Source organism: Orcinus orca, chromosome 2 (assembly GCF_937001465.1).
Source record: "Orcinus orca chromosome 2, mOrcOrc1.1, whole genome shotgun sequence".
NCBI classification, from domain to species: Eukaryota; Metazoa; Chordata; class Mammalia; order Artiodactyla; family Delphinidae; genus Orcinus; species Orcinus orca.
The window spans coordinates 78,857,949-78,878,716 of NC_064560.1; the positions used below are offsets into that span (position 1 = coordinate 78,857,949).

General features: G+C 36.3%; 1 protein-coding gene across 5 annotated transcripts in view; it reads left to right on the plus strand.

The window, feature by feature from the left end:
* UBE3A (ubiquitin protein ligase E3A) overlaps positions 1-20,768 on the plus strand; it is a 97,549-nt gene that overhangs the window by 19,597 nt on the left and 57,184 nt on the right. The window contains exons 2-5 of one of the 5 annotated variants that reach the window (XM_033431412.2): positions 8,629-8,692; positions 11,350-11,469; positions 12,848-13,056; positions 14,584-14,628. In XM_033431412.2, coding sequence (XP_033287303.1) covers positions 14,627-14,628 — 2 coding nt within the window. In that variant the 5' untranslated portion in view covers positions 8,629-8,692; positions 11,350-11,469; positions 12,848-13,056; positions 14,584-14,626. The remainder of the gene's footprint in view (positions 1-8,628; positions 8,693-11,349; positions 11,470-12,847; positions 13,057-14,583; positions 14,629-20,768) is intronic. The other 4 variants (XM_033431411.2, XM_004271637.2, XM_033431415.2 and 1 more) reach the window with 4 other exon arrangements.

Genomic DNA, 20,768 nt, shown 5'->3' on the forward strand with positions numbered 1-20,768 from the left:
TCAAAATTAGACCTCTTAGAGTATAATGTAAGAATTCTAATACATTATAAATTCGTTTACCTTTTTGCCATTGTAGTCTTCCATTAATTCCCGAATAGAATTTCTGATTATTTCTTTAAACAGTTGTTTTATAAAGAAATTTAAAAACGAAAAGCAGCATTCTTTGATGTTTTGCCCATATTTTCCATTTTCATTTCTTTTCCCTTGTGTAGATTTGTGTGGACTTTTTTCATGGACCTAAGTTTCTATGTGGTGTTGTTTTCATTCTACTTGAAGAATTAAAAAGTTTCTAAAGCATCAGGTCTATTGGCCAAAAATATATTTCAGCTTCTATTTGTATGAAAATGACTTTATTTCACTCTTCAACATTTTATTAGGTAAATTTTCAGACTTACATGGATGTGAAATAATTCCAGAATGTAATTCCACAATTAACACTTTACTATATTTACTGTCTTATATCTATCCATCTATTAATTTGTCTTATTTTTTTTGATGCTTTTCAAAGTAGGTTGTGGATGTTAGAACATCTCATCCTTAACTTCATCATATATAGTAGAATATCTCATCCTTAACTTCATCATATATAGTCATATAGTCATCATATATAGTCAACTAAAACTTAGAAATTTAGTATTATTTAAATTTAGTATTATTAACTGAATTTAGTATATTGTTCTGGTTATCTGTTGCTCCCTAACAGATCACTCCAAACTCATTGTACCCCAAACATCAGCAGTCATTTCTTTTGCTTATGAATCTGTACTTTTGGCAGAGACTGGCAAGGATAGCTTGTCTTGACTTTAAGCATGTGAGCTGGAGTTGAGGTTACCTGATAAGTTGAGGCTGTTATCATCTAAAGTCTTGCTCACACATCTGGATATTGATGCTGGCTGTCAGGACTTCAACTGGAGCTCTGGTCTAGAACACTTAGATGTTGCTTTTGTATATGGTTGCTTGGCTTCATTGCCAAGTGGCTGGCTTCATCACTGTAGAGTGGCTACGTTCCAAGAGTGAGTAGTATCTCAAGAGACCAAGGCAGAAGTGCATGGCATTTTTATAACCTAGCATCAAAAGTCTAGCTTATAAAAGAGCACACACTTCCACCGTACTTTCTTGATTGAAAGTCACCGAGGCTGCTCAAATTCAAGAAGTCACATAGACCCTACCAGCTGATGGGAGAATGCCAATGTTAACCTTGTAAGAAGAGCATGTGGGATGGATTATATTGTGGCTGGCCATCTTTAGAATATACAGTCTGCCACATATACCATTCCATGTGTTTTGACAAATGCTTACAGCTTTGCAACACAAAGTCCTATCAAGTTATGGAATCTGTACCCCTTCCTAGCCATTTCCTGCCCCCACATTACCCACACCCCTAAGTCAATCATTGTTGTGATCACTTTAACATAGATTAGTTTAGCTTGCTCTAGAATTCCATATAAATATAAATCATGGTACTTATTTATATAAGGTTTCCCTTAGCATAATGTTTGTGAAATTCATCTATGGTACTGCATGTGTCAGTAGTTTGTAACTACATTCTTCTCTTAAGGGACACCTGGGCTATTTTCAGTTTCTAGCTGTTGTGAAAAGCCTTCAGTGAACAGCTGTATGAAAGACTTTGTGTAGATATGTATGGTTTCTTTGCTCTTGGCTAAATACCTAGGAGTGCAGTTTGGGTTATAGGATAGTTGCCAGATCTTTTCCCCAAATTGGTTGTTTTGTTTTATACTCTTACCAACAATTATATGAGAGTTTCCAGTTGCTCTACATTCTTGTCAGCATTTGGGACTGTCAGTCTTTTTGATGTAGCCATTCTGGTAGATGTATAGAGCTTTATCTTCATATTTTGAAGGATATTTATCCCTTGATATATAAGTGATATATCAAGTGATAAATATGTCTAGGTTGACAAATTTTTTTTTCAGCATTTGTTTCTGATGAGAAGTCTGCGGTTATACTTATCTTTCTTCCCCTGTACTTAAAGTCTTTTTATTTACCTCTGGCTTTTCTTTAAGATTTTCTCTTCATTGCTGGTTTTCTTTGTGATTATCCTGCTTAGGATTTATTGAGTTTTTGGTTTTGTTTTTTTGGTCTGTGTTTATGTTTTCATCAAATTTGGAAAAGTGTTAGTCATTATTTCTTCACATGTATTTTTTTAAAGTTAGCTCTCTTCCTTCTACACTCTTTTCCAGGGTTACTCTGGTTATATGTATAATGTTAGACTATTTGATATTATCTTCAGGTCATTAACATTTTTAGTTTTTTTGGTCTCTCTGTGCTTTAGTTTACTTTGTTTTGTATTTCACTGTCCTTTTTTTTTCCCCCTGCAGGGTCAAATACTTTCAGATATTTTATATATTTATATAAATATGTATATATTTATTTACTTTTTGTATTTCTAGAAGTTCCGTTTGATTTGTTTTCATGTATTCCTTTGAATCCTTGAGCATATTTATAATAGCTGTTTGAAAGTTCTTGTCTACTGATTCTATCAATTCTTTCATTTCAGGGTCTATTGATTGGTTTTTCTGTTGGTTATGGGCCGTCTTTTCCTGCTTACATATTTAGTACTTTCCTATTGGATACTGAACATTGTTATAGTCTATTGTTGAGTGGCTGAATTTTGTTGTCTTTTAAAGTGTTAAACTTTGTTTTGCCAGCGAGCTAAGTAACTCGCTGGTCAGCTTGATCCCTTCAAGGCTCTATTAGGGTGTATCTAGAGAAGGCTTTACTTTAAGGCTGGTAGCTATTACAAATGCATGGCCCTTCTTAGTTCTCTACTAAATGTCCCCAGTGTCAGCATATTCTCTTCACTCTGGTTGGGAGAAACTTAGGGATCTCCTAGTCCTGTATGATCACTGGGGATATTTCAGCTCACAGCTCCTCTTTCCCCGGCTTCATATAGTCTTTCCCTTTATTCATGCAGTTTTGTGTATAGTGGCAGACTCGAAAGGACCCCCAAGTGACAGATTTCTGGACTTTCCTCTGCATAGCTCCCCTCTGTGGCAGTCTGTCTTATTAAAAATTCCACCCACTTCAGCCTCAACTCTGACCTCTTGCTTCTTACCTCAGTGAGACTGCTGTCCTCTGACTGGGTTTCCCCTCCATTGACTCAGGTTGGAAAGCCTCCTCCATGAAGAAATTCAAGCATTGGAAGGGTTCACCTCATTTCTGTTCGTTCTCATGGATCAGTCTCACACTGCCTGTTATCCAGGGTCTGAAAACAGCTGTTTCATGTGTTGTCCAGTTTTCTTGTTTTTGACTAGAAGCAACTCTTATATACTTTTGGATCTTTCTCTGGACTTAACTTTCTGTTCCATTTAAACATTTAGCTAATGCTCATACTGTACTGTGCTTTTTAAAATAAACTTTTGATTGAAGTATTAGTACACATACAAAAGTGTATAAATGTGCACGTAGCTTGTTTAACTTTCACACACTGAGCACACACGTTTAGCCAGCATTCAGATCAAGAAACAAGATCAGCTCTTCTGAAGCCCCTTGTGCTCTCTTTGTCACTACCTCTCTTTCCCCAAGAGTAACCACTATCCTGACTTCTACTAGCATAGATTAGATTTTCCTGTTTTTATATTTTATGTAATTAGAAACAGTCACATTTAGTTGTGTCTGGCTTCTCAAAAATAACATTTGTGAGATTCATCTACATTGTTGGCTGTAGTCAGTTGCTTATAATTTCTGTATAGTACACTTGACCCTTGAACTAGGTAAGGGGCTGGGGGTACCCATCCCCTGCATAGTCGAAAATCTGCATATATAACTTTACAGTAGGCCTTGAGAACTTTACATTTCTGTATCTGTGAATTCAACCAATTGCAGATAGTGTGGTACTGTATTAATGTATTTACTGAAAAAAAAAATCCGCGTAGAAGTAGACCTGCATGGTTCAAACCTGGGTTGTTTAAGGGCCAACTATATTTTGTTTTTCATTTTGCTGTTGATGGACATTTTAGTCATTTTTGGTTTGGGGCTACTAAGAATATAGTTACTCTCAATATTCCACTGAACGTCTTCTAGTGAACATATGTACTGATTTCTTTTTGATGTGTACTTAGTGGAATTTTTAAGTCATAGGGTAAATGACTAAACTAAATGATTTAGTTTTAATAGATACTGTCAAAGTTTTTTGAAGGGGTTGTATTGATTTTAATTATACTAAAATATTTTATGCTTTAGTCCCTGGTAGAACAAGTTCTTGGGAGAGAGGCATTATTCTTCTTTGAGAAAAATGAAAGTTTCATGGTTATTCTTACATGTTTGACCTTCAAAATAAACTTTTGTTAGATTGGCATTGGGTTAAATTTGTGTTAATTTGGAATTAAAGGATACCCTTGTTTGTGCATCCATGAATTGCATTTGGAGCTAGTTTAGAATCCTTTGTCAGGCCATGATCCTTATTCCTTTTTTTTTCCTTGTAGAGGGAGGTGTGGTGTCAAGAAAACAATCCCCATTACTATGAAAATAAACATGGATGAGATGAGCACTACCTTCTACCAGCTTATAGCTAGAGGCACTGAGAAACCTATTCAGATAGCTATAATGTATAAAATAATAAATTTAGGGTGGAAATTAAGAAATTATTTTATAGTATTAGGAACATATAGTTCCCAGACAAGACTGGTTATTTACAGAAGAGCTTAGAGCACTCTGTGAGATACAGCCTTTAAAATGAGTAGAGTTTTTTTAAACAGGGCATAATAGGTGGGTGGGGGGTGGAAGTTAGCAAAGGAGAGAGAAGTATTTCTGAGTGAAGTGTCGTGAGAAACAGAAGCATTGAAATTAGAAATACAGATGGCCAGTATGTGATAGCCAGTAATCCAATGATGAGACTAGATCAAGTACTTGGTAATGATGTCATAGAGTGGGCAGTAAGGCTTGTATGAATGGGTGGAAGCCAGTGGCAGGGACTTCATATGATAGTTTGAAATTTATCCTGTGGGCATTGGGAAAGTATAGATTTTGAGTATGAGAGTGATATGGCCAAATTTGGGTGTTTAGGAAGATAATTCTAGTGGCAGAGTCAAGGATAGAGGAAAAAGTAAAACTAGGTGAAGTAATGAGCATCTATAACATGACTATGCATGGGGAAAAAAGGATGCAAGTGATATTTCAAAGAAAAAATTTACAGGATTTGGGTATAAATTAGAAGTGTACAAGGGAAGGAGCATGGCCTTTACAATCAGACAACTTGTTTTTAATCTTGTATTCACTAGTTAAATGACCTCTAAAGCAAGTCATGTAAAAGAAAACTTTCCTCTTCATAAGATGTTTATCCTGTGAAGTATATTTTGTGAACATTTTCAAGCACTGGAAGTGTAAAAATAAAAATGAATGATATATGTGTTCTCTACAAGTGTGGTCTAGTCTGAGAGAAGAGGCTGGACTGGCAGGTTTTGGCCAAATTTTGTATAGTTTCATAGGAAATGTTACTCTGGAACAAAGCCAACAAAGGAATAATTGGGGGCAATGTTGGAGTGTGGGGGAATTTCTGAGGTAGAATTGATAGCACTGGGTGAACGGTTTGTTGTACTGCAAAGAGAGGGGCCTTCTCTTTAGAATATGACTCAGAATTTTCTAATGGGTGACTGGACTGGCAGTGGTACTGTTATACCTTCCACGGTTTTTCTTAATATGTCTGGGATAAACCTTGCTCATGCCTCAAAGCTCAGTTTATATGTTACTTCATGAAGAACGTATTTCCTTTTTCCCCAGACTAAGTCAGAGTACTGTATATGTACACTTAACCATATCCTGATTTCTCCTTCACAACACTTAACTATGCATTGCAGTTACCTAGTTTATTGTGGTTTTTATTGTGCGCATTTCCCCCATTACATGGAGATACAAGATTGTCTAGTTTCTTTACCACTATGTCTTCATCCACTTAGTAGACACTCAAACATATTTTTAAACTGAGTTATAATTGACATATAACATTGTATTAGTTTTAGCTAGTAGACATTCTTTGAATGACCTTTAGTATCAAACCATACATTGGTTAGGCTAAATAAAAATGAGGGGGAGATAATAAAGAATGGCACCAATTTTTTTCATTCTGTAACTAGTCGGACAACAAGATTAGGCACATTCAGGGTGGAGTACATTTTTTGGGAATAATTGAGCTTGATTTTAGATGCTAATGAAACAACCAAGTGCATGTGTACTGTTGGTAATTGAGAGTAGCAGGCTTATGACTCAAGAGATGAAGGCTTAAAGATGTAGAGTTAGGGATCCTAAGTATAGAGAGGTGCTATAGGAATGGATGATGACATTGCACAGAAAATTAATTCTTAACCTACGAAAAGGGGCTATTGATAGAAACTTGGAGAGTGGCTATGATTGAGGGGTAGGAAGATGAACTAGCAGAAGACTTAGTTCCTGTCAGAGGTAGAAGAACACAGGCAGGTACAGCATTATGGAAGTCCAGGAGGGGTGAGAAATGGTTAGCAGTGTGAAATGCTGCAGAGAAAAAGTAGGATTAAGAGGCCACAGGATTTGGGACATATAAGAATGATGATGACTTTTATAAGAAAAGTTTCAGTATGTGGAAGGTTTTGTATGTTAGCATCTGAGCTAACCGTTTTCAGGCCTTTCTGGCAGTTAAAGGAAGGAGAGTAAGGAAATGGTACTGTAAAGAGTTAATGGAGTTGAGGGAATTATGTTGAAAGTACTATATGAAAGCAGTGTTTTGAAATTTTAGTCTAACTGCAGAATGGACTAGAATGAGGAGAGCCTAAAGACAGGAAAATTTACACAAGAAAGTTATTGGAACAGTCTTTTGTTGTGAAATTTACAAATGTACAAAACTTAATGAGTTTCAACAAGTAGCTTTCCCATAAATTTAAGACACCATAAACATGGCATAAAGGAGAACAAGATTGCTGAGTGGACACAATAAAAAAGTGATAGAAAAGGTAGTCTGAAATTAAGTTTGACCTAGGGTTACAAGGAGGTGAAGGAAATAGGCTGTTGGAGAGGAGATAAAGGACATGACAGATGTAATAATAATATGTATGCACCTGTGTAGAGAGGGAGAGAGAAAGAGAGCAGGCAGATGGGCTATTTTAAGGATAAGTGAAAACGTTACAGGGACAGGTGGATTGGTATAGGCATTTCTTATTATTTGATTCCTTTCTTATTAGATTATTAGACTGAGCCCTCTGTTGGAAAGGAATGTGTATATAAATAAAATAAAGGCACTAGGTCTGGTGTAAGAGTGCTAATGGTTAAATTTGCCAAGAGTGCAGGTAACATTTCTGGTGCTTACAGTTTCTGTTACTTATCCTATATCTTCGTAGATTTGGTACATTCTGTGATTATGTGTTCCTAATCTTCTAAGGCAAAGTTTCTCAAATTGGGGTATGCATATCACCTGAAATGTATGTTAAAAATACAGATTCACACACCCCCATTTTATGTACTGAATCACAGTCTCTGGAGGTTGAGATCAAGTAAGTATCTGCATTTTTTGTGTTTTTTTTTTTGCGGTATGCGGGCCTCTCCCGTTGCGGAACACAGGCTCCGGACGTGCAGGCTCAGCAGCCATGGCTCACGGGCCCAGCCGCTCCGCGGCATGTGGGATCTTCCCGGACCGGGGCATGAACCTGTGTCCCCTGCATCGGCAGGCGGACTCTCAACCACTGCGCTACCAGGGAAGCCCAGTATCTGCATTTTTTACAGGTTCCTTAGGTGATTGTATTATAGAACAGAGTTTGAGACTCAGTCCTCTTAACACTTGGTTAATTTTAAAAAAATATTTATATGCAGTATAATATATTCATTTTCTGCCATCAACCTGTAGGATGCTGGGTGGGTTTCCTTATTTGGTGGGGGACTTGGTTTCTTCATATGCAATAAGAGGAAATGTATTAAAAGACTTTAGTTCCTGTTCAACTGAGGAATGCTCTGATAATATACAGATGAGTTAAGAATTTACGGTGATTATTTGGATGCATGCTTTAAGCTTCAGAATTTGGTTTTTGATAAGTTAAGTTCTGATAGATATATGAAATGTTTGATTTAAGAAATAATATTTGCTACCATACACTGAGGCCCTATTATGCTCCAGGCGGCATTGTCCTACATACTTTAAAAATATTTTCTCTATTACAACAACCTGACACCTAAGACTTACAGGTCAAGGGACCTGCCAAAGGCTGCTACTCAGGAGGTAGTTGGGCAGATGCCCATATATGTACCTAATACAGCAGGTCCTCAGCATAGGGAATTTAATTAAAAGCTTAATTGCTGTAGGTATCTGAAGGAATTACAGGCACGTAGTTAAACAGTTTTCATATATTTTCAGCCATTTTGGAGGGAGGGAAGAGTAAAGAAACGGCAAGCAGTAAGTTCTTTGGATGAAAATGGGTATCATGGTTCTGCCAGCTGAAAGCACTCAGACCACAGGGCCTGCCTAACCACCTTTCCATGCATCCTGGCAATAGCATTAGGGGCATTTGTCTCTTAATATGTTTCTGGATATTCATAAGTATTACAAATGAATTTGCTTTTATAATAAATTTTAGAAAAAATTTTTTCTATGAAAGTTGTCCATCCAGTTGTCTGTGTAAAAAGAATTGAGTGAGGTGTTTTATATTTTAGGTTAAAAATCTGTAAGAGCCTGATTTTAGAATTCACCAGCTCCTCAGAAGTTTGGCGAAATATGGTATGTTTCCGTTTTATTTTTTGGAATTCAAAATTGCATGTATGTCTTAATGCCATGGTTAGAATAATGACAAATGTATTCAGCAAATTTGGGTGTCTGCCATTTTTAAAGCATGTGCTAGGTGCTAAAGCACTGTGCTACCAGGTAGACTGTATGAGGAATCCAGGTGGGATTCTGAAGAATTTTAGAAGAGGTTAGTATGCTATGAGAAGTAAAATAATTGCATAAGAAGGTTGAGAGGGTAAGTTTGGCTGTTAGGCTATGAGTTAATAATAGCTTCCATTTGTTGGGCTCTTACTATGTGCCAGACACTGTTGTGAACAATATATATGTTTGTTCATCCTCATGACAGCCCTCTGAAATAGATACTACTGTTATCTTAGTTCTGCATATCAGGATACTTAGGCTTGGAGAGGTTAAGTAACTTGCCCAAGATTTTCCATCTAGTAAGTGACCAAACAGGGACTTGAATCCAGACTGACTCTGGAACCTCTGCTCTGTGGAGCACTGGACCTCATGAAAACGGAGGTCTAGAAGAGAGGACTTGCCTCAGTAATTTTCACAATACACGTAGCTCTTTAATGAATTAATTCATCTCAATTAATCAGTTAAAAGGTATTTTGACTTTCTCATTTTTATGTTTACAGGTTGGAAAGTTAGACTTGCAGCTTTTAAATCCACATACACTATTAGTCTTATGAGGACCCCACAGGAAACACTGTTCATTTCAGGGGTGCCTTACCTCTTTCCCATATGACCTCAGGAATATTCTAGGTTTTTATTAGAAAACATGCAACTATGATAGGAAAATCTGGGGAATTTGAATATATATTTATATATATATATATTAAATATATATTAATATATATATTTAATATATATATTAAAAATCCCAGTTATAGGCATACCTCAGGTATTTCAGGTTTAGTCCTAGACCACCGCAATAAGGCAGATAAAGGTAATCAGGTGAATTTTTTGGCTTTTCAGTGCATATAAAAATTATGTCTACACTATACTACAGTCTATTAAGTGTGCCATAGCATTATGTCTAAAAAAGTAATGTACATACCTTAATTACAAAATACTTTATTGCTAAAATATGCTAACCATCATCTGAGCCTTCAGCGAGTTGTTGTAGTAACATCAAAAGTTACTGATCACAGATCACCATAACAAATATAATAATGATGAAAAAGTTTGAAATATTGCAGGAATTACCGAAATGTGACACAGAGACATGAAGAGAGCAAATGCAGTTGGAAAGATGGCACCAATAGACATGCTTGATGCAGGGCTGCTACAAACCTTCAGTTTGTAAAAAACACAATATCTGTGAAGCACAATAAAATGAAGTATGCCTGTATTGGAGTCCCCTGAAGTTAATGTATTCTTAGGCAAACTCTCACCCTTATCTGAATTTGAAGCCCAAGTTCATAGGCTGCAGAGGTATGGGCTCAAGCATTGATGTTTCATCCCTTCTCTTAGGGTTCTCAGATAACTTGCTATTTTATATAGGGCTCTGGATCCGTGCAGTAAACCACCTTCTGTGGTTGTCTGTTGTCACTTGGAAGGTGTTAACTATCAAGGATCTTTTTTTTTCTTTCCTAATTTTCTCATCTTTCCTCAGTTCACTTTTCAGATTTGGCCGGGATATATAGTTTGGTAGGGAAATCATCAGGGGAAAAACTAGTTGCAGGACATGAGTTCTTGATTCTGGGATATTTTGGATGTGTATCTTTGCCTGAAACTACAGTGTGATTAGGATGCCTGATAAATGTGAACCATGATAATCAGGAATCAGGAAAGTTCAGCTAAGGCCAAGTCAGAGGATCAAAAGATACTAGGTTGAAGGAGGAGGAAATGTTTTCATATTTTGCCATTCTCTCTCATGAAATTGAATATTAGTGGGTTTATGGCTGATGTGGAGAACATGTTTTCATGAAATACCCAAGGAGTTTTGGCTAATGTTAGATTATCCTATTTTAATATGGAATAAGTAGGAATAGACTGGGGGTGTGTGTGTGTGTGAGTGTGTGTATCTGTGTGGGTGTGGGTGTATAACTGTTCCATTAAGCATTTGACTACCTGGAAAACTGTACTACTATTAGTCCCATTTAAATTATTGTAATGGTGGGGTGTCAATCCATATTTTAAATCTTTGTTCATATATTTAAATCATGAGACTCTATAGCAAAACTAAATAAAATCACAGAATACTAACTCTGGATAGGCAGTCAGTATATCTGGGTTTTTAATCCTAGTCCTGGCTTCAACGCTAATACTAAAATCTTGGGCAAGTCAATTAATCACTCTAAGGCTGCTTGGTTTTTTCTTTTTCTTCTTTTAAATTCTTTCTATAGTATCTGCTCTGAATAGGTAGAGCCCAAATTATCTTTAGATTTAAGATGCCATTGACCAAAGTGCTTTGTAAACTGTAACATTTCATAAAAGTACAGGAGATTATTATATTTTCTCAAGTGAAGAAATCATTAAGGAAAAAAAAATGCTGGAAAATAGTCCTTAAAAGCATTTCTATAATTACTCTTCTGATGGTTGTTGCATTGGCACCTAATTTGAACCTTTGAAGATTATTTTTGAACAATGAATTGGGTTTATATATTAAAGTGTTCTAACTAAAGATTTGTTTAATTTATTAGAGTTATTAAACCTACGCTCAGATCAAGTTAGCAGCTAGACTGGTGTGACAACCTGTTTTTAATCAGTGACTCAAAGCTGTGATCACCCTGATGTCACCGAATGGCCACAGCTTGTAAAAGGTAATTTTGAATGTTATTTTACAGCCTTTAAAAGGCTGTCATTGTAAAATACGTGCTGTAAAAAAAATGAAGAAAATGTACAGTTGGCAGGAATACTGCCTGCTAAGAATAGTGGACCTAAGAGTTGACCTGTTTCTCCATTTAATCTCCTTCCTAAAATATTTTGTGCCCTTTCCCCAGACCTATCTGTATGAATAAACAGGAAAGTATTTCTAAAAAGTTTCTAGTTTTTAAATAAACATTTTATTATGAACATTAAAAAAAACTATGAAAAAAGTCTTAATATGCCTTTTAAAGTGTGCTTTTTACGTGGTGAGAGTTTTAATAAATCTAGTATACTTGTCTCCTAGAGAGTTACAGTAGAAGGGCTTGGCTTGCAGGCTAGAGAAGCTGGACCTCATAGAAATCTCTTTTCTGATTTGTTATTCTGATGAACTTTAGGTTAACCTAAGTCAATACTTTTTGGGTTTTTTTCTCCTTTGGTTATATGTCCTCAATTTGGTAAAATTAAAATATGTACCAGATCCTTACTTCCAAGAACTTGAGAGTAAAGAATAAAGAGACTCTTCAGGGGCTAAATTGAAGCTTGGAAACTATTGTTAGATCTTAGGTATTTTATAATTTTGAGAGTTTGGATCCTAATTTTAGGATATTCTTTAGTAAATTATTTAGAAAATTAGTAAAATATTTAGAATAAATAATATTCTAATTATTTAGAATATTTAGAATAAAACAGAATACAATAAGCAGAATGACTAGAAATTTATTCAGGCAGGTACTGTTATTGCTCACTGTAAGGTAAAAGGTGCTTCAATTTGTTCAGTGTATATTCACCTTTCTCTGATTAAAAAACAATTTTTGTTTTGAGTAAAAAACAATTACGCTAACTCTGTTTAAGAGACCTAGGATAGATCGTTTTAAGCTAATAATCTTCAGTCCTTATTCTTTTGTTCTTCTTGTTGACTGAATTGGTTTAAATTACTTGGTTTGACTTAAAGTGGTTTTTGGTAGCTCACGTTAATATATGTTAATGTTAAGTGATCTAGTTTATTTACAGTAATTTCATGACATTTTGGTGCTAATGTTTACATATCCTCTTGTTTAGAGAATAGACTTTGGAAAATAGAATGTAGTTACCATTTGATGTATTTAACCTCTATCCCATTTCAGAATCTCAAAACTTCGCAGCAGTTAAAAATTGTGCTTCTGAGACTTGGATTTGTTTTTCCTCTTGCTTGTATCTTACCTTTTTGCAGTAGTAGTTTAATTTCCCTGTCATTGTGTCCTCAGTTTTTCCCCTCTCTCTCTTTCCCTGTTAATTTTGAAAGTTTTGCCGCCTACATGTATGAAAGCTTCTAATCTGCCTCTCTTCCCTTAGTGCCAGCAGGTTTATTTTTTGTTTTGCAAGCCTGCTCTGCCTCCTTACAGTATGACATCTGATGCTGGAGGGTCGCACTTTCAAAAATGAGTCAGCTGGTACATGGGGTTATCATCACTTTTTAGCTCTTCTGTCTGAGAGATACAAGTTTGGAAGCAATCTTGGGGTACTTACCCACAAGGCTGGTGGAGACCAGGTGTGTCACAAAGGTGATTTGCTTGCTCCCTGGGGGAGAGGGTGGAGTGAAATTTTTGCATTTGTGTCACTGCCAAGTCACTGCCACCTCCAGCATGCCCCAGTTTTTAGTTCTAATATCATTTTGTGCAAAATTGAAAATGTAAATATACTGCAAAGAAGATCTAAAATAAATATTTGAGCTGCTGGATTTTTTTTTTATTTTTTATTTTTATTTTTTGCATTCTTGTCCTTGGACCACTGCAGTGAGGGGTAATTTTGAAAGTCTGATAAAGAAGTGAGTTTTTTAAAATCTAAGAAATATGGAAAACAGATTCTTTTCTGGTGGCTCTGATTTTAAGATTCTCTTGTTAAAAGTTGTTTAGAATTTGAAGTCTCAAGTCAGTTATAAATTTACAAATCAAGTCCTTGTAATGTCAGTTTGAAAATTTAGCTTTTGACCTCTAAAAAATATTTTACCTGTTTTGTGAATTAGAAGTGTTAGAAATCAGTATTATGTTGATTCACCTTAATACAATATATATTGACTGATGCTGGTTGTAAAAGTGAATAGAGTAACAGGAATTTATTTTTAACAGCATGATGGGGTAGGCAAAATTGGTTCATGCCCCAAAATGAAAATAAAAGGCTTCTTAGTGTCTTAGAATTTTCAGTATTTCTACTTAAAATAGCAGCAGTGTATTAAAAAAAAAAAAAAAGAAAATAACTGGCAACTGTTTATAACTGAAGTCAATTCACAGTTATCCACAGCAAAATTTTAATACCCTAGGATAGTACAATTTTGACAGGTAGTACATCTTGCCCGTGTATTTTCAGGGAAAGCTGCTTTCATTGTTGAAATAAGGTAATCATGGTTAGAATGGTAAAACAGACTTAAGTGTCTCAAAATTCAGAAGGGTATTAGATTGAAATTTGAATTATCTACAGCAGAGGTTGGCAAACTTTTTCTTAAAGGGCTAGGTAATAAATATTTTAGGCTTTGTGAGCCACATGTCTCTGACAGAGTTTCTCAGCTCTGCTTTTGTAATGTAAAAGCAGCCGTAAATAAATGAGCATGATTCTGTGCCAGTACAACTTTACAAAAATAGGCGGCCAACCCAGGCCTTAGTTTGTCATCCCAGGCAGTAGTTTGCTGATCCCTCATCTAAAGTTTGGGACTGTTAATACCAGTGAATACTTTTGATATTGTGGGTAACCAGTACTTGGCTGTAGAAGGTTTCATAGTTGTGGGTTTTTATTATAAACATTTGACTTTGTGAGTAATTATGATTTATTACACTGGTTTGTATGTTGGTATCTAAATATAGTGTTTACAGTTTCCTTTCCTTAAAAAAAAAAAAAGAGAACTGAGTTTTTATTAGTCTAGCCCTTACAATAAATGTGTTGTATGGCAATCTGATTTGATCACTTTTTCACATGTTGAACTTTTAAAACTGTTAACCATTAAATCTTGTTGTCAAATTTGTCTTCCAAAATAAAATGTTTGCCCCTTTTTGAAATATGGAATATTTTGCTTAACTTTACTGAATTGCATTTTACAGATCATCAGGAGAACCTCAGTCTGACGACATTGAAGCTAGCCGAATGTAAGTATAACTTGGTTGAGGCTGTGGTGTCTTTTAAGTTGCTCTAGATTGCTTTAAATGGTATCACATTATTTGAAAATAATTTCCAGTTAAAGAGAGTATAATGCTTTAAAAAGTAAATTGGAAGATAGGAATACGCATGTCTAATATTTTCCCTACCAAATAAATACCTCTAAATCTTGGTAACATGCTACTAGATTTCTACTTCTGGATAGATAATTGCATGCCCCTGGATTCTTACATATTTTTGCTCACCTAGCAGTTTTGGGGAAATAGATGGGGAGGAGTTCAGCTTAACAATCATTTATTAAGTGCCTGCTGTGTATAAGATATTGGGTGCTGTTTTGTGGATACAGAGATGCATAAGATTAGTTAAGCTAAATTAACCTACATAAATTTAGTCTAGTCAGTGTGAAAGACCCAGAAGCAAATCATTTCAATCATTGTGGTAGAAGGATACCCAGGATGGAACATGAACATAAAGAAGTACCAGGGTACTCAAGTACCCTGATGCAATAGGGACCTAATCCAGATGGCAGGGAAATAGGGGTGATCAGGAAAGGCTAAGTTAAGTCTTGAAGTGTGACTGGGAGTTAGGTAGCACGTTCTAGGCAGAAGCAGGAGCAGAGTTACAAAGCAGCATAGTGAATGTAGGGAACAGTAGGCAGTTGAGGATTTTTAGATCATAGACTGACTGAAATGTAGGAAATTGAAGGAGGTGAGACTTGAAAGAAAGGACTAGGTGCTTGCATACTATGTAAAGGACCTTGGCCTGTCTCTCATAGGTATTTGGGAGTCAGTAAAGAACTTGCTAAGTAGGGGTAGTAACCTTGTTAGGTGTATATTTTTAATAACTTTGCCAACAGGGAGGCAGGATTGAGGAGAAATCATGTGGTGGTACGTTGACCAGGGCTTCAGTCAATGAGGGCCTAAATAAGGGCAGTGGTATATTAGGAATTCAAGATAAAGTTTTCTGGATGAAAGAAAAATAGAAGGTAAAGTAGGTAAGACTTCAGTGATTAGTTGTGAGAATATAAGAAGTTTAAGATAATATGAGAAGTGATAATTGTTGAAGCAAGGTTTTTAAGATAGTAAGGGTTGGAATGAAGAATATAGGTGTAGGGATTTCTCTTGAATAAGAGCAAAGACCCAGATCTTATGAAACTAGAAGAAGGAGGTAAAAATGGATATGTGATGTTAAATGTATTGGTAGGTAAGAATGGGGAAGTCAAAGTCATTTGTGTCTGAACTGTCAATTTTCTTAGTAAATTAGGTAGCTACACCACTGTGTGCTTCTTGAAAAAGTGGTTGTGGATTAAGCTTGGGACATGCAGACTTAAACAGCAGATTTTTCTACTGAAAATAGTGGAAATCCTTTAAAATCCTGATGTACATTGTGCATCTCCAAGAAGGGACTATAAAATGTATTTCTCAAATTTATGTGTCCATGTAACCGTTAAAAAAATTTTTTTGTGGTAAAATGCACATAACAAAATTTACCATCTTTACTATTTTTAAGTATACAATTTAGTGGTATTAAGTACATCCATATTGTCGTGCAGTCATTGCCACCATCATCTGCATAACTCTTTTCATCTTGCAGAACTGAAAATGTACCTGTTAAACAATCACTCCCCATTCACCCTTCTCCCTAGCCCCTGGCAACCACCATTCTACTTTCTGTCTTTATGATTTTAACGACTCTACCTCATTTACTGTGAGCGCCCACAGTATTTGTCTTTTTGTGATTGGCTTATTTTACTTATGTAGCATGATGTCAGGGTTCATCCCTGTTGTAGCATATGTCAGAATTTTCTTCCTTTTTAAGGCTGAATAATCTGTTGTATGTATGTACCGTATTTTGTTTATCCGTTCATCTGTTGATGGACACAGGTTGCTTATGTTTTAGCTATTGTGAATAATGCTGCAATGTACAAATAGCTCTTTGAGACCCTGCTTTTATTTCTTTGGGTATATACCCAGAAGTGGGATTGCTGGATCATATGGTAGTCCTATTTTTAATTTTCTGAGGAACCTCTCTACTGTTTTCTACAGTGGCTGCACCAAATTAGCATTCTGACCTAATAATGCACAAAGGTTATAATTTCTCCACATTCTCATCAGCATTTGTAATTATCTGTTTTTTTCATAGTAGCCATCCTAATGGGAGTAAGGTGATATTTCTTGGTAGTTTTGTGACCCTGTAACTTTTTTTTGTAATAAATTTATCTGTCTATCTATTTATGGCTGTGTTGGGTCTTTGTTTGCTGCCTGTGGGCTTTCTCTAGTTGTGGCGATCAGGGGCTACTCTTCGTTGCGGTGCGCGGGCTTTGCATTGCGGTGGCTTCTCTTGTTGCACAGCACGGGCTCTAGGCACGTGGGCTTCAGTAGTTGTGGCATGCGGGCTCAGTAGTTGTGGCTTGTGGGCTCTAGAGGGCAGGCTCAGTAGTTGTGGCACACGGGCTTAGTTGTTCACAGCATGTGGGATCTTCCTGGACCAGGGCTTGAACCCATGTCCCCTGCATTAGCAGGAGGATTCTTAACCACTGCACAACCAGGGAAGTCCTGACTATGTAACTTTTTAAGAAATATTTTCAAGTAGTTCTCATGGAACACGGAGTTTGGTTAGGGGATTTGAGAAGACTGAAAACTTGGAAAGTTACTGGGGGAAATGGGTGAAGAAGTGGACCAGATATTATTGAGAGTCTCATGCTACTGAGTGGCCAGCTAAGGTTAGCTTACTGCATACTTGCAGTTTAAAGACTTTTCTTTAATAGCTAGACGAAGATGCATGGTATTTCAGGGTTGGCTATTAGAGCATATGGGAAGTGGCATATGTGTAGAGTGTTAACATTGGAGTAGTTGAACTTATATGTCATTGGCGATGGCCACTATTGGAAAGGTTGTGATGCCAGGTGAAGATGTTGGGTTGGTTACAAAAAGCCTGATGGGTCAAAGAGATAGTTCAGTATAAGTGAAACTCTTACAAAGATAGATGATAATGATCAGAGCCTAAGGTGGTGATTGGCTGAAATTGAGAGGAGGTGAGGGACCCTCAAGTTAAGAAAGTCAAATATTTTGGGGGCTAGAGTGTTGGGATAGATCATGCACACAGACATTGAAGTCACAATGCCAGCAATATAACTCGGGAAAAATAGAGCCTTTAGTATATGGGTATAATTTACCAGGCCAGAGAGGGAAGGAAGAAGGATTTCAGGTAGATAACATGAGTTTCAAAGAATAAGTTGTGTTTGTGCTGTGCTTTGTTTTGTTTGGGGGGATGGACATTATTTTTAATATAAGCAATTAGAATAAAAATGGTGCACTTAGGGGTTTGAGTTGTCTATGGAACCCTCACCTAAAAGGATTGCAACGTAAGAAAAGCCTTCGGGGGTAAATCAGGTTTTAGTGAAAGCTAAGAGATTGAGGAACTATTATATAAAGCAGTTGAAGATAGGTGACAGCCTATATCATAAATGTATTTCTAGACATCTTGGTGGAGGAGGTTAGATGGATGAATCAAGAGTAAAGAATGGAAAAGGAAAGATGGAGGCTTGCATTTTGTAGTAAAAACCAAGGATGGCAAGAATGTGAGGTTGATACAGTTTCTCAAATTCCTATACCTGTAGAAATTGTAACCAGGCAGTAGTTTAGTAAGATTTGTTCTACCTTAATCTTGTGGGTCTTGATTTACAAAATAGGTGATGAAGGAATCTTGTTTTTACCTAAGAATTAGCTAGTGTGTTTTATTAATGGCAACATCTTAAATTTATTAAAGCATGATTTTTTTTTAGCACTTTGAGATGCATTTGCATTTGACATCCTTTAACTAGGGAACACCTTGAGTACATTTAAAATAGTAATTTATATAAAATTAAAGAATATGCCTGTTTTTAGGAATTCCTAGTGTCACCCATTTCCTAGAGTGCAGAAAAACATAGTAAAAGTTTTTAACAGCTGCATGCTAATTTATAGTTTAGCCTAGAAATAGAACTAACACAATAACCCAGATCTTTTTATTCAATTATATATGTATTATATACTTGAATTTTGTTTAAATTTATATATACCATGTAGTAGTCTTTTTGCACATATTAATTTAGACTCTTTAATTTTCTTAATGATTTCAAAGCAGTTTCTAGTAACTTCAGATTTCTTATCTTTGGTAGTTACTCCCCAACCCTATCTCTAACACTTAGGCTATGTTTTCAGGTCTATAACTAATACAGTAAGTGGAACCAAGGGTAAATGTATCAAGTGATTTATGGTTCAGTGTTTGGAAAGCCTATTTTTTCTAAATGTTGGATAATGACCAAGGACCTAGTTCTCAGGCCATCATTATCTGTTCTCTCTAGGTAAGAACTTTAACATATATACTATGACAACTTGCATATTTTCATCTCCAACTCCGACTTACCTTCTGAACTGTAGACATATATATCTAATAATTGGATGCCTGATTCTCACACTTAAGTCCAAAACAAAATAGAGCTCTTGATTTTCATCCTCTCAAATCTGCTTCTCTTGTAATCTTTTTGCCATTTTAATCAGTGGCAACTCTTTTTTTCTTCCAGTTCATCCAAAGTTTTGTTTTGGAAGCATCCTTGTTTTCTCTTTGTCTTACTCACATCAGCAAATCCTATTGACTCCACCTTTAAAATTAATTGATACTTTAACAACTTTTTTTTTTAAAACACCATTTCCACCTCAACCACTCTGATTAAAGCCATCATTTGCCAAAAGAATGAAGTTGTTTCCCAGTAGTCTTGCTGCTTCCATACTTAACCCCTTACCAAGGTATTTTCTGTGTAGCAGCCAGAGTGATCTTTTTTAAGATCGAAGTTAAACCATGTTGCTTATACTCAAAACCTTTCAAAGGCTTCCCGTCTCTCTCAGAGTAAAATCAAAGGATCTACAAGGCCCTGTATGAACTTCCTTTCACTTCTGTGACCTTTCCATTTTCTCTTGACCATTTTTGTCTACACTGGCTTTATGCTCTTGCCCTTAATGTTTTGGTGTTCTTAAGATTTGTGCCTGTTTTCTGTGACCCTTCTCTGTGATATCCACATGGCCTCCTTTCTTACTTGCTTTAGAGCTCTTAAATGATACCTTATCAGAGAGGCCTTCCTTGACCAACTTTCTTCAAAGAATGGTCATGCTCTGTCTTCCCTGTGCCCCTTCCTGTGCTGTATTTATCTTCATGGGATTTAATGTCATCTGACTGGTTTCCTATTGATTTCTTTGTTGTCTGGCTCATTTAATACTGTCAGTAGCATGGAAGCCTAATGAGAGTGCCGGGCATACAAGAGGTAGTAAGTATTTATTATGTGAAAGAGTGAAATGACTACATTTATGTAAAATGTTTATTTCTACCTTTTCAATTCCCTTGTAGAAATGTAGGAAGAATATTCTAGGATCAGTTAAATATAAATAAACTGATATATGTACATAGCCTACAGAACTTGGGTAATAACATCTTCTTGAGCACTTACCATACGACAAGCCATAGTGCTCAGTACTGTACATGCATTATATCATGGGAGAAGTAAGCCTTTTATCAGAGTAGACTATGGTGATATAACTTGTGTCCTCTGAAAGAGATTGTAGAGAATTGGTATAGTTTCTTCCTTAAATTTTTGTTAAACCCTTCTGGTAGTGGTGCTTTCTGTTTTGGAAGGTTATTTTTTTAATTTTTTTATTTTTTTTGCTTTACGCGGGCCTCTCACTGTTGTGGCCTCTCCCGTTGTGGAGCACAGGCTCCGGACGCACAGGCTCAGCGGGCATGGCTCACGGGCCCAGCCACTCCGCGGCATGTGGGATCTTCCCGGACCGTGACACGAACCCGCGTCCCCTGCATCGGCAGGCGGACTCTCAACCACTGCGCCACCAGGGAAACCCTGGAAGGTTATTTTTTAATTGATTTAATATCTTTAATAGATATAGGCCTACTCAGGTTGTCTGTTTCTTGTGAGTTTTGACAGACTGTGTCTTTCAAGGAATTGGTCCATTGCATCTAGGTTATCAATTTCGTGGGCATAGAATTGTTCATAGTACTCCTTTATTGTTTTTTTAATGTCCATGTGATTTGTAGCAATGTGCCCTCTTTCATTTCTGATATTAATAATTTGTGTGCCTTCTCT